This window comes from Ambystoma mexicanum, chromosome 8, assembly GCF_040938575.1.
Source record: "Ambystoma mexicanum isolate Mex_15411 chromosome 8, UKY_AmexF1_1, whole genome shotgun sequence".
NCBI lineage: Eukaryota > Metazoa > Chordata > Amphibia > Caudata > Ambystomatidae > Ambystoma > Ambystoma mexicanum.
The window spans coordinates 1,501,502,013-1,501,526,317 of NC_090929.1; the positions used below are offsets into that span (position 1 = coordinate 1,501,502,013).

The 24,305-nt window shown below is 46.1% G+C and overlaps 1 protein-coding gene across 1 annotated transcript in view; it reads left to right on the top strand.

The window, feature by feature from the left end:
• The window catches only part of AS3MT (arsenite methyltransferase), a 1,233,739-nt gene that overhangs the window by 656,255 nt on the left and 553,179 nt on the right, over positions 1-24,305 (top strand). Inside the window, exon 5 of the mRNA XM_069611692.1 lies at positions 990-1,126. Coding sequence (XP_069467793.1) covers positions 990-1,126 — 137 coding nt within the window. The remainder of the gene's footprint in view (positions 1-989; positions 1,127-24,305) is intronic.

Here is a 24,305-nt window from a genome sequence, read left to right on the forward strand (position 1 = left end):
GGCTGGACCCAAAAAGGGCTCTGAGTTTTTATATTGCAAGAATGGCAAAACTTTGCCATGATAAACAGCTTTTTGTGGGATGTTTACCGGTCCTAAACTGGGGCTAGCGGTAAGTAAACAAACCATATCCCAGTGGATTAAACTGGCTATTGGAGAGTGCTACAGACTTGCTGGAAAGGACCCGCCGGAAGGGCTTCAAGCTCATTGCACGAGGGGCATGGCTACTTCCACGGATCTTCAAAGGGGTGTCCCTATAATTGACATCTGCTCAGCGCCAAATTGGGCGTCAATTCATACCTTTGTTAAGCATTATTGCTTAGACTCATCTTCTGAAAAAGGTCTTTTTGCTAAGGCAGTCCTTCATTCCATTCACAATAAATCTAAATAGTACTCCCTCCTCCAAATTGTCACTGCTTTGGGAGTCTATCAAAGATGATGAATACGTTTGAGGACACAATCCATTCGAAGAACAAATTACTTACCAACTTGTAACGTTCTTTCGACTGGATGTTCCTCCCACGTATTCCTCATCGCCCCTCCCAGCATACCCGCCGTACAATTTACGTGATTTACATCTGAGAGCTTGCGTTCTTGAGGTACGCCTGATTAATCCCTCGATTGGTGGGAACGAAAAAACGGAACTGAAGCCAACGGGCGCGGCTAGAGCTATTTGTACTGCTGATGACATTGACGCTTTATGGCGGCCCTTGAGGGTCATAGACGCCATGACATTGAGCACAGCGGCCTCTGGTGTGGAACATTTTTTTCCAAAGCAGCAAAGCTGAAGATACAAATATATCAAAGATGAGGAATACGTGGGAGGAACATCCAGTCAAAAGAACGTTACCAGTTGGTAAGTAAATTGTTCTTTCCTCATAATCTGCTGCAGACTTTTAAATTGAAAGAATCATTGGTTATTGATATATATGTATCTGGTTCTACACAGATATCCTAATTTGCTTCTATATTCTTTGTTTTTGTTTGTGCAGGTTGCAGTATCCCAAAAGTATATTGACTATCACATGCAGAAATTTGGTTTCCAGAAAGCAAATGTGGACTTTGTTCACGGGTACATTGAAAAGCTTGGCGATGCTGGCCTGAAGGATAAAAACTATGACGTTGTAATGTGAGTAACATTTACTGGTTTGCAGTAGTATATACAGTGGTTTCTTGTACTGATAATGTTGATTATGTGAAGCATATTTCTGACAGAGTCTTGATTCTATTAATGGCACAGAGGTGAGTATTATGCATCATCTTTCCTTTATTTGCTTCACACTGCAGTAAGAATTTAAGCAAACAACTACAGCACACAGGACCCTCCACCACTTCAGCCATGTGAAGACAAACTGACCAATCCGGCTCACTGAAACCCTTTAACAGCCCTATGATAAGAAAGTAATTCCTATTTTTCAAAGCAAACACATTGAAACCTATTTGTCACCCCATGTGATAGAAATGGCAGAGCTGCCAGGAACGCCCATGTCCACCGAGAAAGACAGGGACCTCCGGAGACTGTCTCAGTAGAATGCCTTCCATGAGTAGAATTCATCTGGTAGACAACAAAGACCAAATAGCTATAAGGGTGGGTAACATGAGCAGAGATAATACGTGCCTCTATGCCATTAATGGAGTCCTGATCAACGTGTTATAGAATGGCATGTAGGATTCCTGTTATGCATATGTAAAGCCTGTGCAAAACCGGCATACACAATAGGTTTACAATAAAATGGATGAACTGTCCTGGTATTTGACCAGTCAGCCGACTGAAGAATATCTTTAAATGTAGCTCCAGAACAAAACAGTTTTTGAGCCATGGACCCTCTAGAAGAATGGGTCCCAGATCTGTAGATATTAATACCTGCCTGATCTATGACCCACTGAACACACCTAGCCAAAGTTAGGAAGAGACTGGGAGATGAGGCTTATGCAAGGAAGTAAACAACTGATCACAAGATCCTCGTAGGCCGTTCTTCTTGGCTTCATAAGCACACAAACACTGCACCACGCAAAGGAAATCTGCAAAAAAGGGCAAGGAAATAACCTGTGAACTAGATTTATTTCAACTATGAACATGAAATCTGAATCCATTTGGTGAAAACACCTACCTGAAAGGTCTATAGCCCTGACATCTGCCACCCTCCCAAAGTTGACGAAACACATTAATAACACCAGTTTCGCTGCAAATGCTTGAAGGGACAAATATGCATCGACAGGCCGGTCCCTGAATATGGATAGTTCAAGGTTAACCTCTCACATGCACGTATATTTAGAAGAAGGCAGGAGGATGCAAAGTCCTGATGCTCCTCAGAAACCTGCATACTAATTGGTTTTGCTGTAGTGGAAAAAAACACTGTAAGCTTGCTTGGTTATGATAGCAGTTCTGTATGTATTTGTGGGATGGTAAGATACCTTAGTTTTCAGTCAAGCCAAAGTATTTACCACCCACTGGATGGGGTCAAAAATGAAGGTCCAATACAAGATCTTTGAATACAGTAGCAGAATCGGGCGCTCCATAGCCATTTTCAAGGCCATCAGGTACCACGGTTGAGCCCTCCAACAGGCTATTAACAGTACCAATGTTGCACCCTATAAATGTACCACAAGTAGAGCGTGTGCTATCTGTTACTCACCGAACCAATGATTCCGGAGGAGTGGAGGTGATCTCAGGTCCTGAAGGCCTTGATTGAAGAGCCTGAGTTATACGTTAAATCTGGCCTCCTCTCTGGAGGGAGAAAACTATTATTTATGATATACCCCTCTACTGGCGAGATGACAAACAGCCAGAGGAATAAATCACACAAAAGAGCAGGGAGAACACACCGCTTGCGTAATCAATCTGCAAGAAAAGACAAGATGATTAACATACAGTACACCCCAGAATCATAATCCTAGAAATAGGGAGGAGAGTCACCTGTCTAGATACTGGGCTGTACAGGATGGGTATGAAGTGTACTCATTAGATTCCTCTCTAGGACCTAGAAAACAGAGTTCAGAATTACTAAGTGAAAACAAGGAAGGGAACAGGATGGAATAAACTGACACTTCCTTACCAAGTGTAGATATTTGTGAAGCTAAGAAAAGAAAGCCAGGAATCCTGGAAGAATTTAACCTAAGCAACGACAAGGATAAAATAATAAATGGGTAGTTAGTAGGGATACTCAGCCGGGATGGTGCACAATTAGAAGCGACGAGCCCCCCGCTCCGCTCTGATTTTAAACCACTCCGGGGGTGGAGGCAATGATTGCGAGCAGCTGATACTGCTCACATGACAGCCTGGACGCCGCTGTCAAGGCAACGGATTGCTGAACACAGCTGCAAAGCTGCGGCTCGCCTCCAGGGCAGCTTCCAGCGACTGTAAAACGGTGCGGTAACATGCTGCTTACGAATAGTGAGGGGACTACGGCTGTGCAGTCATGGGGGGCGAGTAAAAAGAGTTGTAATACTATCTGAGCAAATGCGGGGAACACATAAAGGCTCCCTATTCCCCCTTGCTGGGATAAATAATTAATTGCCCTGGCGAACAGGTCTGGCATTCAACAGAAAAAGTCCAGAAGCAGAGTGTTTAAGTGGGATTTACGGAGATCCAACTTCCACTCACCTCATTGTCTTTGAAGACAAAGAAACAAGAGTGATGGAGCCTCCAGTTGATATAATCCGACCACAGGCAGGGGACCTGTCAGCCACCATGTTGAGAGACCCTTGTAAGTACTTTGCCTGAACATTGTTGCAAAATGATGGCAAAAGTCCCAGAAAAGTACTGCCAAATCTGAAGGGGAACGGGAGTCCCTCCCAGCTTGTTGCTATAACAAACTGCCTCATTCTTGTCCATCAACAGATGCACGATACAGTAGGAGAATCGGTTTGCAAAGCACCAGATCTCCAAAAAGCAAGCATCTCCAAACAGTGTATGTACTAGTACGACTCCTGGGGATCATGGGCCTTCAGTTAATGTTGTGCCACATCTGTTGCCCGAAAAGCTATCACTTGCATCAGTTTCTAATTGAAGTTTGGGGGAGGAAGGGAGGAAGTGAAAAAAGATGTTGCATTCCATGGGTCTAAGTGAGCCACCCAGCAAAGTAAATCTTGTCATGCTTCTGTCGAATTAGGGACCTAACCCTTAATGAAGAGCCTGACTCTTTAGTCGCAAGCAACATCCTGTAATGGAAAGGGCTTGCTAAAATGGCCTGAATGGAAGAGGAGAGAAACCTTCTCTGCTTGGCCAGATGCCAGACTGAAATAGATGATAAACAAAGGGCCCTTCTCCACTTTCTGATTACAACTAACTTTTTCTAAGGTAGGCTGAAGGATGCTGTCCTGCAGCATATTACAAATCCCAGAAACCTCATATTCTGAGCATCCTGCTAAGCAAAAGGATCCTCAGCTGGGCTAAACTGATCAATGCTTTCTTCTGGAGGAATAGCGTTCCTCATCTCGTTTGTGTCCAGAATGGGAATGGGACCTACATTATACCTCCCCGGGTGATGCGTCTAGAACCACCATTATTTTGGGTTTCATATCCTGATTTTAAGCCTCCTCTAGGCCTGAGGCAGCCTTAATCTGCTCGGCCATAAATGGTCCGAGCATCGTCCCTGCCTTGGTGTTACTAGAGTGAGGGGTCAGAAATGTGAGACAGACACAAAGGTATAGTTTTCTCAACGTTTGCCATTTATTAAAAATGGGTGAGATACATGCCTATCTTTCCCTATCCTCACGAGAATGTCCCTACCTAGCAAACTAAAACTAAAGAAAGATGACCCAGTGTCCAAAAAGCAGCTGACCCTCACACTAATACATATATAAAAAATGTACAAGGAATAATTGGCTGTTCCAAATGATAGGTTTTAAAGAGTGCTACTTGTGACCAGGGGTGGGCTCCTTGCTCGCGATGTTAAATAAATGAGGCCATCCTGGCGGTGCACATTTTCCAGTGTGCTGAGCTCTCTCTGTAAACAGTAACAGTAACTATTTTTTAAACATTTTTTTTATTGATATAGCTGATAAAATCAACTTCACAATATAATGCATTCATTAAAACAAAATATTAAAGATTCATAATCTCATATCACACAATACACTTAACAAATTGTTAATTTTCCAAAAATACTGTAAAACAAGAGACAATAAAAAATCAAGATAATAAAATCCATTTTAGCGAATAAATAAGAGATAAAGAAGGAAAGCAATAATATTCTGGAATAGCCATATAGAATTAACTACAATTATCGTGAGGCATGTTGACATTTGACTCCTGAAGTTTTAGATCGTATAAAAGAGCCAGGGCCCTGAGTCGTACAGTTGTGGAGTGTCCAGAATAAATAATTTTCCACAGTGTTTCTGAAGTGCGGACTCCATACAACTCCACTATTGATTCAAAGTGGGTCCTATGTTGCTTGACCAGTGCCACACATTCTGTTAGAAGATGTTTTAAATTTTCTCCAACATCTTTTTTCTGACAAAAACGACAATACTTCACTGCATCTTTCTGAATGTTACGCTGCGCCAGAATCTGTCTAGTAGGCCAAAGATTCAGCCTCAAACGCATAAAGTCATGTATATGAATTACTGACGGTGCTTTGATCAAGTATGTTTCTGGAATACTATTTTTTTCCTGGGAAATAGTTGTGCATAAAAATCACAATATTTGGAACAATCAGCACTATTGCTTTCTCAATCAAACGCAAACAGTCTAGTTTTAACCTGTGTCGGGTTTTGAAGAAGAGTGGTTAATGAAACATCTACCCATGCCAGTGCCCGAACCACCTGAGATCGCCATTTGGTGATGAAGGCATGGTTTGATGAAAAAACATGGTCCGCCAGAAAGCCCAAAACAGATGTTGTTTCCTGAACAATGCCACCATTTGCCAAATGTATCTCATATAGAGAGATATAAGCCCAAGCTCATTTCGTATGAGAGGGAGGGGTGTACAAGAGGGAAGCCTAAGTACCCCATGCCAAAATTTGCCCTCCAGAATTGACAAAAAAGTTTTGGGCAGTACAGGTCTAATTTCTGCTGCATAAAACAATATTGGCGCTGTCTTTTGCTGATAGTATGTCAAGGCAGGTGCAACTGACAACTTGCCATATTTGCGTAGCAGAATCCTAGTCTGCTGTATGGCCGTGATGACTTTGTGAGTTAACAGTTGACCATAGAGAGGAACACCACCATGACTTACTTTAAGTACTCCCAAATACGTGTAGGTTTGTACTACCTGTAATTTAGTCCCCATGAGAGCCCAAGCACATGACTTATAATCACGTTTTCTGGATGAATTAAACAACATAACCTTAGTCTTCTCAAGATTGATGGTCAGGTAATTCGACTGGGTATAGTCTGCAAGTGCATTCAAGGCTCTCTGGATCCCCTTTGGAGTCTTAGACATTATCACCAAATCATCAGCGTACATTAGAAAGGGTATTGGTTTGTTGGTCAGCTTAGGAGGGCCAGTTAAGATGTTATCAAATGCACTCCCCACATCAGAAATAAAGAAATTGAATATAGCCGAGGCCAAAGTGCACCCTTGTCTAACCCCTCTATGTGTCGGTATTGCAGATGATAATTTACCATCCAATGAGAGTCTTACTTGTATTGAGTTGTTTGTATGAAGATCTTTAATTAAAGAAATTAAATAAGGTGGACAACTCTGATGAATTAACTTATGAATCAGTAATTCTCTCGAGATGGAGTCGAAAGCAGCACGTAGATCTATAAAGGTAGTGTATAGGGCTTGTTTTCTGGATTGGTGAAATGAGATTATGGCTGTCAATGTCATAAGATTCACACCAGTGCCCATACCGGCCATTAACCCTGTTTGCAGAGGATCTCTTTGTCCCGCTTCCAAGGTCCACCTGTTGAAGTCCCTAAGTATAAATTTAGAGAACAATTTACCAGGAGCGTCAAGTAAGGAGATAGGCCTGTAGTTACTCGCCACAGACCTATCACCCCTTTTGAAAATTGGGACTAAAACTGCATTTCGCCATGACGGGGGCATATGATGACGTGAGATCATTTGGTTAAAGATGGTGTAAAGAATATTTGACCAAATTACTGGATGTTGTTTAAAGACATGCTTGCTTATCACGTCCAGGCCAGGGGCACGGGAGTTATTTAATTTTAGTATAAAGAATAAAACTTCTGCATCCTCTATAGAAAGGCCCTGGTAATTAGAGCCTTCTAAGGTGTTATATGATTTGATCTCCATTGGTTTTTGGTACATATTGGAGAAATGTTTGACCCACTTCGTCTCATTAACACTGTTCAGTTGAACAGTAACTATCTTTCCCGCCTTGCAATCTGTGTCAGAAGAAGAAAGTGTACACTGAAGAAAGTTGATCAAAAGTACTTGTGTCTCTAAAACCAAAGCATGCACGTAACGATACTTTATGTGATGGTACAACATTTAACACTGCCTTACTGTCAGAGCGGTAAAAATGCACATGCACTATTAAGCACCTCACAGTCTGAAGAAACAAAAAACGATTCACATTAATCTAAGGTAAACCATTGCCATACCAAAACTTCAAAACGGTATTTAAAACCAATCTGCCTCCTAAATGGATCAAGTTACCTGTGAAACGGTGCATCAGCACGCAAAATATGTGACCTCCTGGAAGTCGTAGTTTTCCAACTAACAGTCTTGTACTGTGTCCATTAATCTCAATCTCCTGTCATGTGACCGGCCTCATGCGCCGTCTGTTTATGTGCCTTCAATCCTACGTCCACCTAATGGATGTGTGCACTGCATCACTGGGTCTTTTTACTGACCTTGTTACAGAAGAGTAAACTAGATCAACTCGAAGGGAAGCTCTGGAGACCTGTTCTAGGATTACCTAACGCTGTGCCTATACAAGCAATAAGATGTGAATTGGGGCTCATCTCCCTTTTGACTCTGTGGAAAATTGGATGCTGTAAACTTTATTCCAGAATAATATTGTAAGTTTACAAAATACAGTACTACCCTTCCTTGAAGCTTTAGGTTATAAGGATCCAATGGAGAATGGAGAAAGACAACATTGTGTGCATTTTGAAAAGTCTTAAGGAAAAAGCATGTATCTAGGACCTGTGTGAAAACCAATCCTACCTCTATACTAAGTCACGATACGTTGCTTCCGTTCTCCAATGTATTAAACCTGCCACCCTGAGAGAATATCTGTTAAAAACTGGTAACAGGGCTCTAATAAGATTCATCTTGCAATTACGCCTGAATACCCTCCCTTGTAATGAAGTAACCGGGGCATGGACAAATATCCCCTGAGCGGAAAGACTGTGCAGGCACTGTAAAATAGAGGTGGAGACTGTAAGACACATTCTTACCATGTGTAGTAAATTAAAGAAATGGTATTACAAAGGGTATGTACATATAGTTGGGGATCTTCTAATGATTGAATCTGACCAATTTTGGTCAGTTATTTATGACAGAGAGATAAAGGTTTTTATTGGGGCAGCCTTTTATATTTGGAAGCGAGCAATCTGTTAGTGAATTATTTTAATTGTCTTTTTACTAGGTGTTTTTTACTTCTTCTTTCCTTTTATGATGTATTTTTAGATTGGAAATAATTGTCTGTAATATGTTTGTTAAATGGTTTTATGACTGAAATGTAATTGTTTCTTTTGATATATTTCTTTCGAAGGGATTGTGTCCTCCGACGTATTCCTTATCCTTGATATACGTTTCCAGCTTGCTGACCTCGGAAATTTTTCCCTGTAGAGGGCGCTACGCGTCGACGTCCACCGAGTCGATGTCCCTCGACGGCCACCGTATCGGCGCCGACGTCACCATGCCCATAAATAGACACGCGCTGCGTCCGTTGCTCAGTTCTGTTTTTCCGTGCTTCGTGGGGCCTCGGAACGTCGTTGCTCAGTTCAGTCAGTTTATCTAAATCTAATTTGACAAATATTCCTTATCGTTCTCGATGGCTTCTTCATCAGAACCGACGACGCCGCGATCCGGCTTCAAGAAATGTCGAGACTGCGGTAAAAAAATGTCAATAACGGATCCACACAGGGTCTGTTTATGGTGCTTGGGGTCCGAGCACCATTGTTCGGAGTGTGAGGACTGTATGCCCATGACGGCGAAAGCCCCGAAGGAGCGAAAGGGGAAGCTCAAGAGAGGTAAGTCAGCCAAAACCTCCTCGAAGGTTTCGTCGGCCGAGTCGAGGCATTTGTCTCCTCGCCATCGAAAACACTCCCATTCTAGATCTCGAAGCAGCTGCCACCATTCGTCGAGATCTAGACACTCAAAAAAGAGACGTCGAAGGTCCCATTCCTCGTCGTCTTCGGTGTCCCCAGAAAGAGTTTCCTGTCCCACCCAACACAGTTCTCAAACCGAGTGGGAGGAATTCAGAAAGAAAATGTTAAGCGTCTTCGAGAACGCGGCCTCGACCCCCCTCGAAGACAGCTGAGGGTGATACCCCGGGTGAAAACCCCAAAAAAATCAAAACGCCGCGGCACCTGGCGAAACATTCCACCCGAGAGCGCCATGAGCCATCGGGTAAGAAGGCACCGTCTTCAAGGGTTCCTTCGACGCCGTCGTCGAAGATTCCCTCGACGCACGGGTCGGCGCCATCGACGCCGTTGTCGAAGGGTTCCTCGACGCATCGGTCGATCGACTCGACGCCATCGTCGACGTCGACGCCGATGAAAGAGAGGACCAAGGCTCCACAGCCAAAGGTGTTTTCAAGGGCCTCCGGCACGACGCCGAGACCGTCGTTGATGCCCTCGAGTAGGATCCCGATCCTCTCGAATTCTTCAAGGCCCCTTCCAGTTTTTTCGACGCTATTTTCGGCGCCTTCGAGGCCGGTTACATCGGCGTCGACAACGTCGACATTTTCTCTTCCGATAACGACGAGTTTGGCTCCTTCAGCCCTAGAGATGGGCTTTACTCCATTTCAGAGAGAATACCCTGGTCTTTCTTCAATTTATGAAGAAAGAGAAGACTCTGACCAAGAAACATTTGGTTTACAGAGGTCCTCACTGCCTGCTGCAGAGGATTTCACCTCTGAAGAAAGGAGGCTGAAGAAACTACAGGACTCACTTCATGAGGCCAGTGGACTGGACACTTCCCCAGAAGTGGAATTTGTAGAGCCAGACCCAGGGGAACATGCAGAAACACCATATAGAACCCTGATGGCAAGAATAATTGAGTTTATGGGTTGGTCTGCGCCTTCACCTGTTTTCGAACAGTATGATCTAACAGATATATTGGGACAAAGGCCCACAGGAGGACCCGGTGGTCCCCTTCCATGCAGCCCTACAAAGAAAAATTGCTTCCAATTGGGAGACTCCCGAAGTCATCCCAGCAGTCAATAAAAGACTGTCGACAAAGTATAGGGTAGCGGCTGCTGACCCTGAATACCTGTCAAAACACCCGACCCCAGAGAGCCTGGTGGTTCAAGCGGCAACTTCATCCAGCAGTAGGACTGCTTACCCTACTGTCCCACAGGACAGGGATGACAAGGGGTACGACTCTATGGCAAAGAAAGTCTTCTCTGCCTGTACTATGGCGTTGAAGTCCATCAACGCCAGCTGTACGCTCGCCAGGTTCAGTCACACATTATGGGAGTGCGCTTCATCAGCGGCTGACTGCATACCAGATGGAGAGGAGAAGGGAGCCTCTCTTAACATCATTCAAGATGGCAAAGATGCCATGTGCGAGTCTCTACAAACTGGCATCGATTCCGCTGACAGTATCAGCAGGGCCATGGCAGCTAGTACAACAATCCGCAGGCATGCGTGGGTGCGAAAGTCTGGCTTTGCTCCAGATGTACAGGCCAGACTTTTGAATATGCCCTTTGACGGCTCTTCGTTATTCGGAAAAAAGGCTGATGACAGTCTGGAAAAGTTACAGACTTCTAAAGCAGCAGCAAAATCCTTAGGAGCTGCTATCCGCCAAACTCCTTTTCGCCCCTCAGGAACCTCTGGGAGAGGAAAGTCCTTTCGCTATTATTCCACATTCGGAAAAGGCAGAGGACAGCCGGCTCAAAAGGGCCAAAGAAGATCCACCTGAGGTGGACGGGTCAAAGGTACTAAGACCGCAGCAGCAGCAGGTGCCTCTTTACCCTCGGCATCTGCATCAGCCGCCCCCAAACCACTCTGAGGCCTTTGCAGACAAGACACCTGTAGGGGGCAGGTTAACTCACCATCTGACGGAATGGCAGGCTATAACGTCAGATGCTTGGGCGTTGGAGACAGTTGCCCAAGGTTACTGCCTACTCTTTCTACACATCCCTCAGAGTCATCCACCGGGGAACAGCTCCCGAAAAGTTCCAGATCCGCTCTTCTTGCAGGAAATTATGGACCTGCTAGAGAAAGGTGCCATAGAACCGGTACCTGTAGCGGACAGGAACAAGGGCTGGTATTCCCCCTACTTTCTCATACCAAAGAAGGACGGAGAAGTGAGACCCATCCTGGACTTAAGAGAAATGAACAAGTTCCTCAGGAAGGACATGTTCAAGATGGTAACTCTCTCTCAGATCCTTCAGGCCCTCCAGCTCCAGGACTGGCTGGTATCTCTGGACCTTCAGGATGCTTATTTCCATGTGCCAATCCATCTCAAGCACAGGAAATACCTGAGGTTCGCAATTGGCAACTCTCATTATCAATTTCGAGTTCTGCCATTTGGGCTGACCTCTGCCCCAAGGGTCTTCACCAAGCTGATGTTGGTAGTGGCGGCGAGTCTAAGGAGGGAAGGGATCCACGTCTATCCCTACCTGGACGATTGGCTGATCAGGGCCGTATCTTCGGAATAGGCCCGGACCCAGCTAGATTATGTCTGCCTCTTCCTTCACAGACTGGGCTTCTCCCTCAATTTAAAGAAGTCACAGATGATACCATCTGAGAGACTCCAGTTCATTCGAGTGGTCCTGGACACTTCCCTGGGAAAAGCCTCGCCACCAGAGGTGAGGGCTCAAGATATTCTACAGATAGTCACCAAGTTTCGAAATGCCCAACGTCTCCCAGCCTGTAACGCTCACCTGGCTCCCACGGAGGCGCTGGTCTGGTCTGGGTTGCTGTGGCCTCTTCAAGCGTGATGCGCAGAATTCGGACCACCGATTGAACAGGACCCCCAAATCTTGCTTGTCTGGCCCGTAGGAATATCCGTCTGCAGATGAGAAAGGGGATTAACTGCTGAATAATGTGCTTGCTCCCCCCCTTTCCCACTTCGTTCTCCTCTGACTTCCTCCAAAACCCCCGGTTTAAGCTCACCTTATGGTTTGGAAGGATGAACTCTCCATCCTGCTTCTGATGCAGGGGCGCGCTTTCGTCCAGTTACTTCACTGGTTTTCAGAATGGCGCTGGCAAATCCACTTGACTTTACTGAGCGATACGCTGTAAGTAGGAAGATGCAAAAGTTCAAGTGTGAGCCTCCTTTTATGTTGTCTTTTTCTGTCCTTTATTTCAGGTGCAGAACAAAAGCGATGCGTTGAGGGGTTAAATTGCCGGGGTCAAATCCGGTGAGTCAGTGATGAGGGCGACCCCTCTAAATGTCTTTATAATTCCTCAGTAATGTCTTTTGTCCTTTCCCCATAGGGGCCGGGGTGCGGTACCTGCCAGAGATGTGGCGCCGACCCGAGATGTGGAATGGCTCACCAAGAATAGCCGGTAAGTAATATGGCTGAAAATCCGGCTTTCCTCTTGTGTTCCCTGGCTCACCTTTTGTCTCTTCTTCTCTCCATTAGGTGCGGTGCAGAGATGTGGCGATGGAGCCGGGCGGCGTCTCGGGAACAGGTGAGTGAAGCGCGGCGCTGCAGCGAGCAACGCGGTGCTTTTAAATGGAAGTCTTACTTCAGGAATGCTGGCGTGAAGATTCCGGATACAGGTAAGAAGGTTGAAATAGTTCTTGGTTTTCACTTTTCTCTTCTCTTATTCTCTTACAGGTGTTCCAGGTTCGAGGCGGGCGTGGCTGGAGTCCAGGTGCAGGAGCAGACATGGTGAGCGTTCAGCTGCTGGGATGCAGAACAACGCGAAGCACGTGTGGCTGTCCGGGTGTGGCTTAAATAGCCTTGGAAGAAGTTCCAGGTGAGTATTCTTCCACAGCCCCACCCAAGTAACAAAATAGTTCCTTCAGAAAAATAGTCCCTCCTAAGCCTCATTTGGCTTGGTTCTTCATGCAGCATGGTCTGCATCAGGTGAGTGTGCAGCATGGTCTGCTTCAGGTAAGTGCACCAAACACTTCCCTTTATGAGCCTGGCGCCTATGGCGCCAGGACTGATGTCCAACATGAGCCTGGCGCCAACGGCGCCAGGACAGAGTCCAAAGACCCCTATAAAGGGCCGCTGGGCTTTTACCCGGGGGCGTGATGCCTGCTCCCGGGGGTGCTGGGCCTGGCCTGGTGCTCCGGGGGTAGGCACCATGACAGCACTCCCCCCAAGGCCTTTTCCCCAGGAGGTTTCGGTTTGTTCGGGAAATTCCGATGGAACCTTTTTACTAGCCGAGGTGCATGTACGTGGTCGCTGGGTTTCCAAGATCTTTCCTGAGGCCCGTACCCCTTCCAATCAATTAGATAGAAAAGTTTTGATTTTGAGATCTTAGAGTCCAAAATGTTCTTCACCTCGAATTCAGGCTCCCCATCTATCTTGATTGGTTCTGGTGGCTTTATTAATCTGGTTCCTGGTTGCACTGGTTTCAAAAGCGACATATGAAAGACGGGATGAATCCGCATGTTAGCTGGTAGATCTAGTTTGACTGCCACTGGGTTAATTATAGCTTTGATCGAGTAACGGCCTAAATACCTTGGATTAAAAGTCAGAGGCCCCTTGAGTGATAAGTGTTTGGTAGCCAACCATACTTGATCCCCTATTTGGTATGGAGGCGCCTCCTTGCGATGCAGATCCGCATTCTTTTTGTATTTCTCTTTCGCATGTTGTAAGTGTGCAGTAGCATCCTTGAAGGCTTGAGTAATCATAGAATGCAAATGGTCGACTGCGGGCATTTCGAGGCTCAAAGGTGAGTCCAGGTCTGAAGTACGAGGGTGATGTCCATATAGGGTATAAAAGGGGCTCTGAGCAGTTCCAGAGTGTATCGAGTTATTGTATGCATATTCAGCCACCCATAAAATGTCCTTCCAATTACTCTCCGATTGGTGCAACATACATCGTAGATATTGTTCAAGGGTCTGGTTCGTTCTCTCCGTCTGACCATCGGTCTGTGGGTGGTGACTGGTTGAGAGTCTTACGTCGATTTGTGCCAGTTGACAACACTTTTTCCAAAAACGAGAAATGAACTGGCTTCCCCGATCGGAGATTAGTATGGACGGGAATCCATGCAGACGGATGACATTTTCGAGGATTTCCTTGGCAAGAACAAAAGCTGAAGGTAATCCTTTCAACGGATTAAAATGAGCCATCTTGGAAAATAAATCCACCACAACCTGAATAGTATTGTATCCATTACAAGAGGGCAGGTCCGTGATAAAATCTAGTGACAAGGTGTGCCAAGGTGCTGGTGGAATGTCTAAGGGTTGAAGAAGACCGGCGGATTTTGTTTTTTGACCTTTGTTTTGGGCGCAAACTCCACAGGACATCACAAAAGATTTAATATCCTTTCGCCAGGACGGCCACCAGAATTGTCGTTTAATTTTTTCCTCTGTTTTGGCAATGCCAGGATGTCCTTCCATCAGAGTATCGTGATGACGGGAAATAACCAGTTCTTGCAATTCCTTTTCTGGCAAAAATAAACGTCCTTGGAAGTAAGGTAAGCCATCGTTGATTGAAAAGACAGACCCCCTTTTGATCCAATCCTGCAAGGCTGAAGAGTCCAGGAATAGTTTTACCCGTGCTTGAATGTCTTCAAGGGTTTGTAAAGTGGTTATCCCCAAGATTCTTTGTTCGGGAATTATCGGCACAGGTTCTGAGTTTGTGTCCATTTCTCCCATTCCAATTCAAGATAGCGCGTCCGCTTTGCCATTCTTACAGCCAGGACGGTAGGTGATTACAAAATCGAACTCAGCAAAGAATAAAGCCCATCGGAGCGGTCGTGAAGACTGAGCCTTGGCAGTTTTTAAATATTGTACATTTCGGTGATCAGTGATCACGGTGATGGTATGCCTGGCGCCAAGAAGATAATGCCGCCAAGCCTTAAAGGCGGACTTAATGGCTAATAATTCCTTATCGGTGATTGCATAATTTATCTCCGGCGGCGAGAACTTTCTGGACCAAAATGCTACGGGGTTCAGTTGGTTGGTTTCGGGGTCTCTCTTAGACAGGACAGCTCCCATGGCTAAGCTGGATGCATCGGTTTCGACTATATATGGGAGATCAGGACGCAGATGTTTCAAAATAGGTGCGGATGTAAATTGCTTCCTCGGTCCATTCAAAACGTTTATTCTTCCGCAAGAGTGCAGTGATGGGTTGCACCACCCGTGAAAATTCTGGGATAAACCTGCGATAAAAATTGGCAAAACCAAGCATGCTTTGGACACCTTTCACCGAACTAGGTGATGGCCATTTGAGGATGGCATCCACTTTCCGTGAGTCCATTCGGACCCCTTTAGGTGTCAGGATGAATCCAAGAAATTCAGCCTTGGTGGTATGGAAAACGCATTTTTCCAGCTTTGCAAACAGTTTGTGCTGGCGCAATTTCTCAAGGACGGCCCTGACATGTTTTCTGTGATCAGATTCCGAAGAGGAGTACACCAGAATGTCATCGATATACACGACAACACAGACGTCGATGAGTTCCCGAAGGACATCGTTCATGAAGAATTGGAAGGCAGCAGGCACGTTGCACAACCCGAAAGGCATCACCTGGTATTCGAATAGTCCATATTTTGTACGGAAGGCCGTTTTCCATTCGTCGCCTTCTTTAACTCGTACCAGATGATAAGCCCCCCGGAGATCTAACTTGGTGTATATGCAAGCGTCCTTCACCTGGTCAAGGAGTTCAGGGATCAAAGGCAGAGGGTAACGATTTTTAACAGTTATCTGGTTCAATGCGCGGTAATCGATACAAGTTCTAAGGTCGCCTTCTTTTTTTGGCACGAAGAACAAAGCCGAGGATGCCGGAGACTTTGACGGGCGAATGAAACCATTGGCTAGGTATTGATCTAAATATAGTCTCAAATGCAGATTCTCTGGCTCAGTAAGGGCATAAATCCTGCTACAAGGGGGTTGTGCACCGGGCACCATATCGATTTGGCAATCGTACGATCTGTGAGGAGGTAACGTGTTGGCCTGTTCCCTTTGGAAGACGTCCTGGAAGTCTTGGTATTCCGGAGGTAGTTGCATGGAGACAGAGGTTACTGATGCTAGACTGACCTTCAGATTTTTTGGGTAGCAGGTTCGTGCACACTCTGGAAAGGTTATTCTCTTCGCTCGCCAATCAATTCGAGGATTATGTGTCTCTAACCAAGGGATTCCGAGTATAACCTGAAACTGTGGAGCCTTGATTACATCAAACACAACTGCCTCCCGATGGCCGTCCGGACCTACAAGTGTTACCTCAGCTGTGGAATGTGTTACCGGTCCCGAAGCAATTTTGGTTCCATCGACTGTGGTGATGACATCTTTGCTGGTTTTAGGACGCAGGGGAAGGTTAATCCTGGAGACCAATTCACGACCCACGTAGTTTCCTATAGCCCCACTATCGATGTATGCCTTTATTGCATGCAACCGCTTCGGCTGTTCCGGATCTACGAGGACCATTGGCACAGTGAAATGCGAGGTCTGAGAGTTCGTTTTCAAGCTCGGCAAGCGGACCCCTACGCTTGTCGGGCGGGGTCGTTTCCCGATACAGAGGTTTCATGGATTTTTTCAGCGGCTCCTACCACCTTCCTGGGCGGCCTTGCCGGGCAATCTCGTAGAAAGTGTCCAGAGGATCCACAATAAAGACATAAGTGCATCTGCCGTCTTCTTTCACGTTCCTTTTGCGTTAAAGGTCCTTTAACTCCTCCGATTTGCATTGGCTCTGAGGCGTCAGCCCCTTTGAGGTTAGCGTGGGTCTTGACTAACACCCGGGTCTCAAACTTGGACCGATCTGCTTTTCTGTTTTGCAGTCTGTGATCCAATTGGACCACTAAGTCTATATATTCAGAACACTCTTGGGGCGGATTTACAACTTGGGCCAGGACATCTTTAAGTTCTCCGCGTAGACCTCGATAAAATAACGTGATTCTTTTATCCTCTGGCCACCCAGTTTCCACAATTAGTCTATTAAAGGTTGCAATGTAGGAAAGGAGGTCTTGATTGCCCTGTCGCAGAGATAGAAGTTCGTCATCTAGAGCCTGCCCCTGGGAGTGAAGAGCAAATAACCTTTCCATGCTTGCTTGAAATCTTTGAAAATCACGAAGAATCGGGTCATCTTGAGTTACCAGTGGAACTGACCAATCGGCAGCACTTCCGCTGAGATATGACAATACAAAGGCTACCTTGGTCTGGTCATTAGCGAAGGCCCCAGTTCTGCACAGGAAATGCAAACGACACTGATTCATGAATACGGCGAATCGTTTGGGGTCCCCAGCAAAGCGTTCGGGTGGGGCCAGCGGCATGTTTCCAGGTAGATTAATCTGCACTGTTACTGGAAAGCACAGGAGCGGGGTTCCCTCCGGAACCGGGTAAAGGAGTTTGTCCAGCTTGACCTTGCAAAAGCTGTCTAGCCAGGTCATCAGCTCTTTCCTTTGTTACAATCGCTTCCCTCCTGAGAGCATTAGTCTCTTGACGAGCGGCGTGTACTTCGGCCCGTAATTCCCCCAGTAGTTGGGCCAACTGGTCAGTCTCGGAAGTTTCCATAGCGCCTGGGTGGGAATTTGTAGGAAGGCTTCGCGTTCTGTAACGCTCACCTGGCTCCCACGGAGGCGCTGGTCTGGGTTGCTGTGGCCTCTTCAAGCGTGATGCGCAGAATTCGGACCACTGATTGAACAGGACCCCCAAATCTTGCTTGTCTGGTCCGTAGGAATATCCTTCTGCAGATGAGAAAGGGGATTAACTGTCTGCTGAATAATGTGCTTGCTCCCCCCCTTTCCCTCTTCGTTCTCCTCTGACTTCCTCCAAAACCCCCGGTTTAAGCTCACCTTATGGTTTGGAAGGATGAACTCTCCATCCGGCTTCTGGTGCAGGGGCACGCGTTCGTCCAGTTACTTCACTGGTTTTCAGAATGGCGCTGGCAAATCCACTTGACTTTATTGAGCGATACGCCGTAAGTAGGAAGATGCAAAAGTTCAAGTGTGAGCCTCCTTTTATGTTGTCTTTTTCTGTCCTTTATTTCAGGTGCAGAACAAAGGCGATACGTTGAGGGGTTAATTTGCCGGGGTAAAATCCGGTGAGTCAGTGATGAGGGCGACCCCTCTAAATGTCTTTATAATTCCCCAGTAATGTCTTTTGTCCTTTCCCCATAGGGGCCGGGGTGCGGTACCTGCCAGAGATGTGGCGCCGACCCGAGATGTGGAATGGCTCACCAAGAATAGCCGGTAAGTAATATGGCAGAAAATCCGGCTTTCCTCTTGTGTTCCCTGGCTCACCTTTTGTCTCTTCTTCTCTCCCTTAGGTGCGGTGCAGAGATGTGGCGACCGGCACTGAGAGCCGCGATGGAGCCGGGCGGCGTCTCGGGAACAGGTGAGTGAAGCGCGGCGCTGCAGCGAGCAACGCGGTGCTTTTAAATGGAAGTCTTCCTTCAGGAATGCTGGCGTGAAGATTCCGGATGCAGGTAAGAAGGTTGAAATAGTTCTTGGTTTTCACCTTTCTCTTCTCTTATTCCCTTACAGGTGTTCCAGGTTCGAGGCGGGCGTGGCTGGAGTCCAGGTGCAGGAGCAGACACGGTGAGCATTCAGCTGCTGGGATGCAGAACAACGCGAAGCACGTGTGGCTGTCCGGGTGTGGCTTAAATAGCCTTGGAAGAAGTTCCAGGTGAGTATTCTTCCACAGCCCCACCCAAGTAACAAAATAGATCCTTCAGAAAAATAGTCCCTCCTAAGCCTCATTTGGCTTGGTTCTTCATGCAGCATGGTCTACATCAGGTGAGTGTGCAGCATGGTCTGCTTCAGGTAAGTGCACCAAACACTTCCCTTTATGAGCCTGGCGCCTATGGCGCCAGGACTGATGTCCAACATGAGCCTGGCGCCAACGGCGCCAGGACAGAGTCCAAAGAGCCCCTATAAAGGGCCGCTGGGCTTTTACCCGGGGGCGAGATGCCTGCTCCCGGGGGTGCTGGGCCTGGCCTGGCCCTCCGGGGGTAGGCATCATGACACAGCCTTCGACTTTTTGAGGTTGCTAGGCCTCATGGCATCCTGCAGCTTCCTTGTGCCAGAGGCTCGCCTGAGAATGAGATCTCTTCAGTGGGCACTGAGACGTCAGTGGTCACAATTCTCAGGGAGAATGTCAGACCTCCTCCGGATTCCGGACAAGGTAGACCACGACTTTCAGTGGTGGGCCTATTCAGAGAACATCTTGAAAGGAGAACTGTTTTGGCAACCATGGCCGGAGATAACAGTAATCACAGACGCCTCGCTCACAGGGTGGGGAGCCCATGCCAACGACTTGACCATCAGCGGTTGTTGGTCTCCATCGGAGTCCAGACTACATATCAACCTATTAGAGCTGAGAGCGATCAGACTAGCGCTGAAAGCTTTCCTCCCATCAGTACAGGGGAGAAATGTCCTGATAATGACGGACAACACGGTGGCCATGCACTACCTCAACAAAAGAGGAGGCGTAGGTTCACTACCACTGTGCAGAGAGGCAATGCAGCTATGGTTTTGGGCAATTCTGGAAGGAATCTCTCTATCGGCAGTCCATCTAGCCGGAGAGAAGAATTTGACAGCTGACGCTCTGAGCAGGCAGAGCAGAGTCTCCCACGAATGGGAGCTAGCTCAGGAAGTCCTTCAAGAGATCTTCGCCCTTTGGGGAACCCCTCAGGTGGATCTTTTCGCCACAAGCACCAACAGGAAGTGCAATCTGTTCTGTTCAAGGGAATTTCACCCGAAAGGAGCTCTGGGAGACGTGTTCGTAGTGGACTGGGAGTTTCCACTCCTCTACGCGTTTCCACCAGTCCGTGTTATTCCTCAAATGATCAGGAGGTTGAGAAGATTCCGGAAAACCATGATCCTAATTGCCCCGGACTGGGCCAGGAGAACGTGGTACCCGGACCTTCTAGATATGTCCATCTGTCCTCCAATCCGTCTTCCACTCAAAGAGAATCTTCTCTCGCAGAAGGGAGGTACGGTTCTCCATCCAGACATCAGAACCCTCAACCTTCACGCTTGGCTTCTGAAAGGTTGAGGTACAAGGATTGGGATCTCCCTGATGACGTCATGGAGGTGTTGCTTTCAGCCAGAAGACCAGCAACAAAGTCTTTATACCGCTGCCGTTGGAACAAGTTTTGCAGCTGGTGTAGGGAACAGAATATCGACCCTTTTTCATGCGGTACACCAACGGTGCTATCGTTTCTACTCTACTTGGCAAACTCAGGCCTTCAAGCTGGCACTGTAAAAGGCTATCTCGCAGCGCTTTCTATCTCCAAGCGCACTGCGGAGGAACCATCGTATTTCAAAATTCCTCTAGTGGTACAATTTCTCAAGGGTCTGACTAATGTTTACCCTCCAAAACCATTCCAGGTTCCATTATGGGACTTACATTTAGTCTTAAACTTCTTACTGGGCACTCCATTCGAGCCACTTCACTCTTGCGCATTAAGATTTCCCACACTTAAAACTGTCCTACTTGTAGCACTAACATCGGCTAGAAGGGTGAGTGAGCTTCAAGCTCTCTCCTGAAAACCCCCACATACAATCTTCCACAAGGTTGTCCTCCAGGTGAAGCCTAATTTTCTCCCAAAGGTAGTTTCTGAATTCCATATTACTCAGAAAATTACCTTGCCTTCATTCTACCCTCCTCCCCATCCGGGGAAAGAGGAGGAAAGGCTACACAGGCTGGACCCTAGGCGAGCTCTCAGCTTTTACATCAGCAGAATGGCTAGAATCAGGCAAGCAGACCAGCTGTTTGTAGGATACTCAGGTCACAAGTTGGGACTACCCATAACAAAACAAACCATCTCCAGGTGTATTATCTTGGCCATCCTGGAATGTTATAGACTAGCAGGGAAAGAGCCACCCCAAAACCTCAGGGCTCATTCAACCAGGGGTATCGCAGCTTCTTCGGCTCTCCAGAGAGGGGTACTGGTCCGGGACATATGTGCGGCTGCCACATGGTCGTCCGCACATACATTCACAAAATTTTACAACCTGGATTCCTCCACTGCTCAAGAGACCAGATTTGGCAAAGCCGTATTACACTCGGTCCATCCCTAAAGGGATATATAACACTGTCACTCCCTCCTCCAATTACATACCACTGCTATGGGAGTCTATCAAAGATAAGGAATACGTCTGAGGACACAATCCCTTCGAAGAACAAGTTACTTTCTTACCTGGTAACATTCTTTCGACGGGATGTTCCTCCGACGTATTCCTTATCGCCCCTCCCATCCATCCCCGCAGTGAAAACTTCCATTGCGGTTGCAGCTTTCGTTCCTTCAACGTTACTAACCAATTCAGGCATGTCTTTCTTATACTACAAAACGGAACTGAGCAACGGACGCAGCGCGTGTCTATTTATGGGCATGGTGACGTCGGCGCCGATACGGTGGCCGTCGAGGGACATCGACTCGGCGGATGTCGATGCGCAGCGCCCTGTACAGAGAAAAAATTGCCGAGGCCAGCAAGCTGCAAACGTATATCAAAGATAAGGAATACGTCGGAGGAACATCCCGTCGAAAGAACGTTACCAGGTAAGAAAGTAACTTGTTCTTCTGTAGCGTATAAGGTTTTAATTGACCAAATTGCACTTTAAACTAATTTAAAAAAAAAGAAGAGTTATGAACTGCTACAGTCTTACTTGCATTTCTGTTCCTCAACAGAGATAAAAATGCTTTGAGAGCCTGTAGAGCATTATTGTCGCGAGAGCGCTTCTGACAATAATGCATTCAAGACGGGTGGCCAGTGCATCATTTGGGCTACAACTCAGCCCCCTGGAAATGTGCAGGTCAACTTTAAGAATAAGGTGACCTGCTAATTTCCAAAAAAATGATTATCTAATAAAGACATACATATCCCCTGCTCTATTGTTCGATGCCCCAATATTTGAGGATCTGGGCAAAAATCAAAATTTCTTTAAATATTAAAAAATAGTCACACTATGGGAGGGAAAGGAGAGAGCGAGTCATTGATGGGTCAGATGGGGAGTGATGGGCAAGAAGGGGAAGCGGTGGGGCGGTGAGCCAGAAATCAGAGTGAAAACAGAGGTCCAGAAAGCAGAGGGAGTGCGGGCTACAGGGGGGGAACGATGGCAGAGAAAACAGACAGGGAGTGGTTGGCCAGCCAGTGGCAGTGCAGATATGGAGAAAGGATGAGGGATGAGTGCGATAGAATGGGAGAAAGGATACACGATGTAGAAGTAGTAAGCAAGAATGAAGGGCTGTAGACTGCAGGAGGAATTGGGGAGTGTAAGGTGTGGGTTGTGAGTATGATTTGGAGTGTGGCAGGGACTGGGGAGTGCAAATTGTGTCTGCAGTGTGACAAAGCACACAAGTATGTGCATGACCGAGAGTGAGGTTCGGAAGTGTAAATTGTGATGGGGGAAATGGTGAGTGTGAGGGGTGTTGGTGAGAGAGGTGTGTAGGTATTTGGGGGATTGTAGAACATATAAGAGAAATACCTTCACCATCACAACTGATAATGATCCATACAGTTAATAATGTTAAATAGGTAAACACATTAAAACAAAAAGTAGTGCAAAACAAAAACAGTTATGTCAAGCCATGTCAAGAGTCTGGGGCTCTTTCTATTAAATTGATACATAAGGTACAAATAATGACAACCTGTAGCCTTGCACACTGCCTCTTTCCTGCATGGTGCCAATCTTACAACCTCCAGTCAATACAAATTGTGCTGCTAAAATGCTACAATAAATAAAAGTTTTTGCTGTAAAATGTGCTATTTTATGCTGCATAATGTACCATTTAATGCTGCAATATCCTGGAGGGTTTTCCTATTGTAGGGCCACCTTGACAGTAGGAGTCTCCCGTATTTAGAGAATCTGTAATGTCATAAAACCTGGTTGAGGTAGGAATCCACTTCAAGGACGAAGGTAAAATCACAGGGACAACTCCTGGTCATGGATTACCCACTTACTGTTTTTCTCTATATTTACATTTTTATAATAAATGTTGAAAACCGTTCTACATCGTCACATGGCTTATTGACAGAAGGGACTTCCTCACAAACCATTTAACTCGAATGCGACAGATACTGTTAGCTTGTACCTTTCTTGGCAATTTGATATCCTCGGTTACCATAAAGGTATAACATCCAAGGCACAATCTGATTGATATTTGAAACTGCATAATCTTACTTGCTTTGAGCAGTCTTACCAGAATTACAAAAAAAGGAAGATTGCCAGAACGTCATTTTTCTGTCAAATGCTGCTTTCTTGGTTATCATGGGGTGAAGTCTTGATTTTTACAAAAGAAAGAAATGTTCATTAGCCCCACATTGAAAGAGTCAATCAGGTCATTGATGTGGCCCAAAAGTACAGCTTTCTTGAAGAACTAGAAAAAACAGTAGAACGTCTTCAACCATCTTGAACAAAAAAACTACACTTCAAACAGGAAGTTTTATGTATGAGGATAATTTTTTTTTTTTATTGTATTAGCTGAATTTAATCAGCTTTTCAATATACAAAATTAAAATATGTATAAACCTTTCTAGAATAATTGGACCATTATTTACAGTTCATCATAACTATTACTCCATAATTTACACAATCTTTTACATTAATTTACAAATCAGCAGAACAAAAACATAAATAGACAGAAAGAAAAAAAAAGAAAAAAAAATCATGTAACAAGAATGCAAGCCAATGACAGATAACCAAAATCGAAAATTTCAGACACATTTCACATTCAGTCCTATTCTCCACTGAGACATTGGGCCTCATTACACGGTATGCAGTAAGGCTTTACCGGTACTGGTTAGGTCACTGGTACAGGTAAACCCTTACCGCCTTACTACGAGGTCCCTTTGCCGGACCCGACCTCAACGGCTGGTTTTACCAGCTGTTAAGGAACGGGCCCGCAAAGGGACCTTGGTGCTAATTACGGTACCGCAATTCACGGTACCGTAATTACCCCCTTCCCCATTCCCATTGAGCCCTATGGGGGCAAAAATGGGAATGGGGAAGTGCTTTGGTGAATGGGGAATTACCGGCCCGCTCACCTTGGAGTAGGCCGGTAATTCCGCTATCCACCAAGGCGGACACGGTAAAATACCGGCGGCAACCATGGCGCTAATAGCCCCATGGTTACCGCATACCATGTAATG